Below are 8,202 nucleotides of genomic sequence, written 5' to 3' on the forward strand. Positions count from 1 at the left end.
ATTTTGTACTCAAGGCAAGGTAATAATTAGAAAATACAAGTTGCATTTCTTTGACACCCTCTAGAGACTTGAGCAGTTAATCCACGCTGATACTGAGGGAGCGCCGCACTGTCGGAGGGGCAATACTGAGGGAGCGCCGCACTGTCGGAGGGGCAGTACTGAGGGAGCGCCGCACTGTCGGAGGGGCAGTACTGAGGGAGCGCCGCACTGTCAGAGGGGCAGTACTGAGGGAGCGCCGCACTGTCAGAGGGGCAGTACTGAGGGAGCGCCATACTGTCGGAGGGGCTGTACTGAGGGAGCATCGCACTGTCGGAGGGGCAGTACTGAGGGAGCGCCGCACTGTAGGAGGGGCAGTACTGAGGGAGCGCCGCACTGTCGGAGGGGCAGTACTGAGGGAGTGCTGCATTGTCGGAGGGGCAGTACTGAGGGAGTGCTGCATTGTCGGAGGGTCAGTACAGAGGGAGTGCTGCATTGTCGGAGGGGCAGTACTGAGGGAGTGCTGTATTGTCGAAGGGGCAGTACTGAGGGAGTGCTGCATTGTCGGAGGGGCAGTACTGAGGGAGCATCGCACTATCGGAGGGTCAGTACAGAGGGAGTGCTGCATTGTCGGAGGGGCAGTACTGAGGGAGCATCGCACTATCGGAGGGTCAGTACAGAGGGAGTGCTGCATTGTCGGAGGGGCAGTACTGAGGGAGTGCTGCACTGTCGGAGGGGCAGTACTGTTGAAGGGGCAGTACTGTTGAAGGGGCAGTACTGAGGGAGCTCTGCACTATCAGAGGTGCCGATTTTCAGAAGAGATGTTAAACCGAGGCCCCGCCTGCTCTCTCAGATGGACGTAAAAGATCACATGGCACTATTCGAAAAAGTGCAGCAGAGTTCTTCCCGGTGTCCCGCAAATATTTAACCCTCAACCAACATCACTAAATATAGATTATCTGGTCATTAGCTCATTGCTGTTTGTGGGAGCTTGCTGTGCGCATTGGCTGCTGCGTTGCCTCCATTCCAACAGTGACTACACTTCAAAAGTACGTCATTGGCTGTAAAGGGCTTTGCCAGCTCCTGAGGTTGTGAAAGGCGCTATATAAATGGAAATCTCTCATTTTACCTCGTAAATGTCTTTAATTCCTTTTATGAACAGATATGTAAATTTTATGGTTAGTTACAAATATTTGTCATGGGGTAAAAGACCTGCACAGGTCAGGAAGAGGTGAGGCCCAGGCCGGGCCCACTACTTGAACATTTCTGCCAGGGTGCAACGCAGCAGCAATGAGCTGCGGACACCACAACTCCCAGCAAATGGAGCTGATTGGCACGGGAATCGCCCAATCACCCATGGGGGCGGTCCTGCTGCAAGTGACTGGGGTGATTTGACGCACCTCCGCAACGATCTTTCACTCATTGCATTTTGCGGGAAAAAATCACCCGGCTGTCGTTTCGGTTACGACTTCTGTTTGCTGTCGTTCGTGGGGGCCTCTTTTAAATAGACTCTGTAGACTGTTTGCTGCGAGTCCCGCCCCACCTCCACCTCATTGGCTGAGACGGCGGTGTGAATAAACACTCTGGGCTCAGCCACCAGTCCACCTCCCTCCAATGGCCAAAGAGTTGCAGCATTTCAATTTAATGCACAGCCCACATGGACGGCACAGTGCATTGTCTCAGGGGGTTACACAACTTTCCACTCCTGAACGGCAAGAGTAAGGAAGTCTTGCTCCAATTGTACAGGGCCTTGGTGAGACCACACCTGGAGCACTGTGCACAGTTCTGGTATTCTTACCTCAGGAAAGACATACTTGCCTTAGAGGGAGTGCAACAAAGGTTCACCAGACTGATCCCTGGGCTGGGGGGGGGATTGCCCTATGAGGAGAGATTGAGTAGACTAGGCTTATATTCCCTCGAGTTTAGAAGAATGAGAGGTGATCACATTGCACAGTTTTGATTTCCTTCTTCATCATCATCATAGGCAGTCCCTCGGAATCGAGGAAGACTTGCTTCCACTCTTAACGCGAGTTCTTAGGTGGCTGAACACTCCAATGTGAAAACCACAGACTCTGTCACAGGTGGGAAAGAGTGGTTGAGGGAAAGGGTGGGCAGGGAGCCTGGTTTGCCGCACGCTCCTTCCGCTGCCTGCGCTTGGTTTCTGCATGCTCTCGGCGACGAGACTCGAGGTGCTCAGCGCCCTCCAGGATGCACTTCCTCCACTTAGGGCGGTCTTTGGCCAGAGACTCCCAGGTGTCAGTGGGGATGTTGCACTTTATCAGGGAAGCTTTGAGGGTGTCCTTGTTATTTGAGGAAGGACATACATGCCTTAGACTGGGTGTAATGAAGGTTCATTCGATTCTTCCCTGGGATGAGAGGGTTGTCCTATGAGGAGAGATTGAGTAGATTGGGCCTATACTCTCTGGAGTTTAGAAGAATGAGAGGTGATCTCATTGAAACACATACGATTTCTGAGGGGGATTGACAGGGCAGATGCTGAGAGGTTGTTTCCCCCGGGCGAGAGTCGAGAACGAGGGGGGTCACAGTCTCAGGATAAGGGGTTGGCCATTTAGGACTGAGATGAGGAGGAACTCCGAGGGTTGTGAATCTTTGGAATTCTCCATCCCAGAAGCCTGTGGATGATGAATCGTTGTGTATACAAGGCTGAGATCGATACATTTATGGACTCCAGGGAAATCAAGGGATATGGGGATCAAGCGGGAAAGTGGAGTTGAGGTCGAAGATCAGCCATGGGATTGGGGGTAGTGTGCTGACGTGGATTGAGAACTGGTTGTCAGACAGGAAGCAAAGAGTAGGAGTAAACGGGTACTTTTCAGAATGGCAGGCAGTGACTAGTGGGGTACCGCAAGGTTCTGTGCTGGGGCCCCAGCTGTTTACATTGTACATTAATGATTTAGACAAGGGGATTAAATGTAGAATCTCCAAATTTTCGGATTCCACTAAGTTGGGTGGCAGTGTGAGCTGCGAGGAGGATGCTATGAGGCTGCAGAGTGACTTGGATAGGTTAGGTGAGTGGGCAAATGCATGGCAGATGAAGTATAATGTGGATAAATATGAGGTTATCCACTTTGGTGGTAAAAACAGAGAGACAGACTATTATCTGAATGATGACAGATTAGGAAAAGGGGAGGTGCAACGAGACCTGGGTGTCATGGTACATCAGTCATTGAAGGTTGGCATGCAGGTACAGCAGGTGGTTAAGAAAGCAAATGGCATGTTGGCCTACATAGTGAGGGGATTTGAGTACAGGGGCAGGGAGGTGTTGCTACAATTGTACAGGGCCTTGGTGAGGCCACACCTGGAGTATTGTGTACAGTTTTGGTCTCCCAACTTGAGGAAGGACATTCTTGCCATTGAGGGAGTGCAGCGAAGGTTCACCAGACTGATTCCCGGGATGGCGGGACTGACATATCAAGAAAGACTGGATCAACTGGGCTTGTATTCACTGGCGTTCAGAAGAATGAGAGGGGACCTCATAGAAACGTTTAAAATTCTGATGGGTTTAGACAGGTTGGATGCAGGAAGAATGTTCCCAATGTTGGGGAAGTCCAGAACCAGGGGTCACAGTCTAAGGATAAGGGGTAAGCCATTTAGGACCAAGATGAGGAGAAACTTCTTCACCCAGAGAGTGGTGAACCTGTGGAATTCTCTACCACAGAAAGTTGTTGAGGCCAATTCACTAAATATATTCAAAAAGGAGTTTGATGTAGTCCTTACTACTAGGGGGATCAAGGGGTATGGTGAGAAAGCAGGAATGGGGTACTGAAGTTGCATGTTCAGCCATGAACTCATTGAATGGCGGTGCAGGCTCGAAGGGCCGAATGGCCTACTCCTGCACCTATTTTCTATGTTTCTATCTTATTGAATGGTGGAGCGGGCTCGTGGGGCCAAAAGGCCTACTCCTAATATTCTTATATTATGTAACAAGTGGCTGATCTTCAAATCATTTACTCCCTTATTACAATGTTAATTAAGATTGAATGACACGAAGAGTAACTTAAAAGTTCCAGTTCTGACAGGTGGTCATCGACCCGAAAGGATCACTCGGTTTCTGCACCTCACCTGCAGAGGGTTCCCAGCAGTTTCTGGATTTATGTTGAATGTATCTTACCTTGTATCTTATTGCGACATGGCTTTTTCACCTCCGCTGTGCTCTCAGTGTATCGCACCGCTGTGGGAAAGGATTGAGAGAGTGAATTTCCAGCATGTTTAACATTGAAGTAGGACCATACAGACAGGGAACGGGTGTGCAGCTTAAGCTGTGGCTTGTGTCTCCTGGACAGCACCCCGACCAGTCACTGGGTTAGATTCTGAAATCCGGAAACCTCCCAATGAGAACGCAGATTTAGAATCTATCGTCTCTCGCACGCTCCCCGCCGCGGTGCGCGACTTCCCCTTATTCCCAGCTCCGCCGCTGCCTTCCACTCTGCACATCGCTCCCACTCCCCCCCCTAGGACCACTGCTCTCCTCCACCGTCACTCTCACAGACCCTCAACCTTCACCCAGTCTCCTTCCCCAGCCCCCCACCCTTCACCGGACCCCACCGCAGACCCCTGCTCTCGCCTGGGCCCCCACCCTGGACCCCTGGCTGATTTCCCCTCTCTCTAACCCAGGGGATTACTGGTCAGTGACCAGGAGCAGGAACCCTGGCTGATTTCCCCTCGCCTTCTAACCCAGTGGTCACTGGACAGTGATCAGGAGCAGGATTGTGGCCGATTTCCTCCTCTCTCTGACCCAGGGGTCACTGAACAGAGATCAGGAGCTCTGGCTGATTTCCCCGCTCTCTCTAACCCATGGGATTACTGGTCAGTGATCAGAAGCAGGAACCCTGGCTGATTTCCCCTCTCTCTCTAACCCGGGGGTCACTTGGCAATGATCAGGAGCAGGAACCCTGGCTGATTTCCCCTCTCTCTAACCCAGGGAGTCACTGGTCAGTGATCAGGAGCAGGAATCCTGGCTGATTTCCCCGCTCTCTCTAACCCGGGGTTCACTGGTCAGTGACCAGGAGCAGGAACCCTGGCTGATTTCCCCGCTCTCTCTAACCCAGAGGGTCACTGGTCAGTGATCGGGAGCAGAACGCGGGCTGATTTCCCCTCTCTCTAACCCAGGGGATTACTGGTCAGTGATCAGGAGCAGGAACCCTGGCTGATTTCCCCTCTCTCTAACCCAGGGGGTCACTGGTCAGTGATCAGGAGCAGGAACATGAGCAAACTTTTCTCTCCCTCAGTCAGGGGCAGCGATGTGAGCAGTGTGATGCACACCAAGGGGGGGATTCCATTAGTTTGCTTCTCGCGGTTAGAAAAGACAATAATTTTACGTAGCTTCGAAACAAGACTTGTACCTTGGAAGAAAGTCTCCTCGGAGCGGGTTGTTGTGAGCAGTCCCTCAGTCAACAGGAAGCCACATTCAGTGCACACCACGTGGCACTGGCTGTAGTGCGAGTCCTCTTCCACCGCACTGGAGCCACACTCGGGGCACTTGGTCTGTCTGGGCATCTTGCACGCAGGAGACCAGAGATTCCGTCCCTCTCTGCAACAGAAACAAACGCAGTGATTGAAAAATTATTGCATCCATAAAATTACAGTTCACGGAGCTACAGGATCACTGAATCTCCCTCACCCTGTCACACCAGAGACCCATGTAAATACCGACACACTCCCGGGGACCCCCTGTAAATACCGACACACTCCCAGGGACCCCCTGTAAATACCGACACACTCCCGGGGACCCCCTGTAAATACTGACACACTCCCGGGGACCCCCTGTAAATACTGAGACACTCCCGGGGACCCCCTGTAAATACTGACACACTTCCGGGGACCCCCTGTAAATACTGACACACTCCCGGGGACCCCCTGTAAATACTGACACACTCCCGGGGACCCTCTGTAAATACCGACACACTCCCGGGGACCCGCTGTAAATACCGACACACTCCCAGGGATTCCCTGTAAATACTGACACACTCCCAGGGACCCCCTGTAAATACTGACACACTCCCGGGGACCCCCTGTAAATACTGACACACTCCCGGGGACCCCCTGTAAATACTGACACACTCCCGGGGACCCCCTGTAAATACTGACACACTCCTGGGGACCGCCTGTAAATACTGACACACTCCTGGGGACCGCCTGTAAATACTGACACACATCCGGGGACCCCCTGTAAATACTGACACACTCCAGGGGACCCCCTGTAAATACTGACACACTCCTGGGGACCGCCTGTAAATACTGACACACTCCTGGGGACCGCCTGTAAATACCGACACACTCCCGGGGACCCCCTGTAAATACCGACACACTCCCGGGGACCCCCTGTAAATACCGACACACTCCCGGGGACCCCCTGTAAATACCGACACACTCCCGGGGACCCCCTGTAAATACCGACACACTCCCGGGGACCCCCTGTAAATACTGACACACTCCCGGGGACCCTCTGTAAATACTGACACACTCCCGGGGACCGCCTGTAAATACTGACATACTCCCGGGGACCCCCTGTAAATACTGACACACTCCCCGGGGACCCCCTGTAAATACTGACACACTCCCGGGGACCCCCTGTAAATACTGACACACTCCCGGGGAGCCACTGTAAATACTGACACACTCCCGGGGACCCCCTGTAAATACTGACACACTCCCGGGGACCCCCTGTAAATACTGACACACTCCCGGGGAGCCACTGTAAATACTGACACACTCCCGGGGACCCCCTGTAAATACTGAGACACTCCCGGGGACCCGCTGTAAATACTGACACACTCCCAGGGACCCCCTGTAAATACTGACACACTCCCGGGGACCCGCTGTAAATACTGACACACTCCCGGGGAGCCGCTGTAAATACTGACACACTCCCGGGGACCCCCTGTAAATACTGACACACTCCCGGGGACCCCCTGTAAATACTGACACACTCCCGGGGACCCCCTGTAAATACTGACACACTCCCGGGGACCCCCTGTAAATACTGACACACTCCCGGGGACCCGCTGTAAATACTGACACACTCCCGGGGACCCGCTGTAAATACTGACACACTCCCGGGGAGCCACTGTAAATACTGATACACTCCCGGGGACCCGCTGTAAATACTGACACACGCCCAGGGACCCCCTGTAAATACTGACACACTCCCGGGGAGCCACTGTAAATACTGACACACTCCCGGGGACCCCCTGTAAATACTGACACACTCCCGGGGACCCGCTGTAAATACTGACACACTCCCGGGGACCCCCTGTAAATACTGACACACTCCCGGGGAGCCACTGTAAATACTGACACACTCCCGGGGACCCCCTGTAAATACTGACACACTCCCGGGGACCCCCTGTAAATACTGACACACTCCCGGGGAGCCACTGTAAATACTGACACACTCCCGGGGACCCCCTGTAAATACTGACACACTCCCGGGGACCCCCTGTAAATACTGACACACTCCCGGGGACCCCCTGTAAATACTGACACACTCCCGGGGACCCCCTGTAAATACTGACACACTCCCGGGGACCCCCTGTAAATACTGACACACTCCCGGGGACCCGCTGTAAATACTGACACACTCCCGGGGACCCCCTGTAAATACTGACACACTCCCGGGGACCCGCTGTAAATACTGACACACTCCCGGGGACCCCCTGTAAATACTGACACACTCCCGGGGACCCGCTGTAAATACTGACACACTCCCGGGGACCCCCTGTAAATACTGACACACTCCCGGGGACCCCCTGTAAATACTGACACACTCCCGGGGAGCCACTGTAAATACTGACACACTCCCGGGGACCCCCTGTAAATACTGACACACTCCCCGGGGATTCCCTGAATTGAAACACTTGCATTTGCTGGGCGACTCGCGGCCGGGAGGAGTGTCTGTGGCCCTGGTGGGGGCGGGGGGAGAAGCGCCAATGTGTGACTGACCTTTCACCCCTGACCCCGGGACACGGCGCGTTTGCCGACCGTCAGTTTCTGCCGGAAATAAAAATCACAATTTGCAGCAAATAATCAATAATCCCGCGATCCTTCGCAGAAAAAGGCGCATGCAAACCTATATGAATATATAACACTGTGCGGCTTGACAGAACCAGGAAGGTTACACTGGGCAGGAGTAAGAACAGAATTAAGCGGCAATGCGCCCCTCACAAAGATGGCGTCGGATCATTTGCCCCTCACAAAGATGGCGCC

General features: G+C 53.4%; 1 protein-coding gene across 1 annotated transcript in view; it reads right to left on the reverse strand.

Moving 5' to 3' along the window:
• LOC139234788 (transcription factor IIIB 50 kDa subunit-like) overlaps positions 1-7,928 on the reverse strand; it is a 12,616-nt gene extending 4,688 nt beyond the window's left edge. Inside the window, exons 1-3 of the mRNA XM_070865479.1 lie at positions 7,858-7,928; positions 5,340-5,527; positions 4,109-4,168 (exon numbers count right to left, since the gene is read on the reverse strand). Coding sequence (XP_070721580.1) covers positions 4,109-4,168; positions 5,340-5,493 — 214 coding nt within the window. The 5' untranslated portion in view covers positions 5,494-5,527; positions 7,858-7,928. The remainder of the gene's footprint in view (positions 1-4,108; positions 4,169-5,339; positions 5,528-7,857) is intronic.
• Positions 7,929-8,202: the final 274 nt, after the last annotated feature.

The sequence above is a fragment of the Pristiophorus japonicus genome, chromosome 22 (assembly GCF_044704955.1).
Source record: "Pristiophorus japonicus isolate sPriJap1 chromosome 22, sPriJap1.hap1, whole genome shotgun sequence".
Lineage (NCBI taxonomy): Eukaryota > Metazoa > Chordata > Chondrichthyes > Pristiophoridae > Pristiophorus > Pristiophorus japonicus.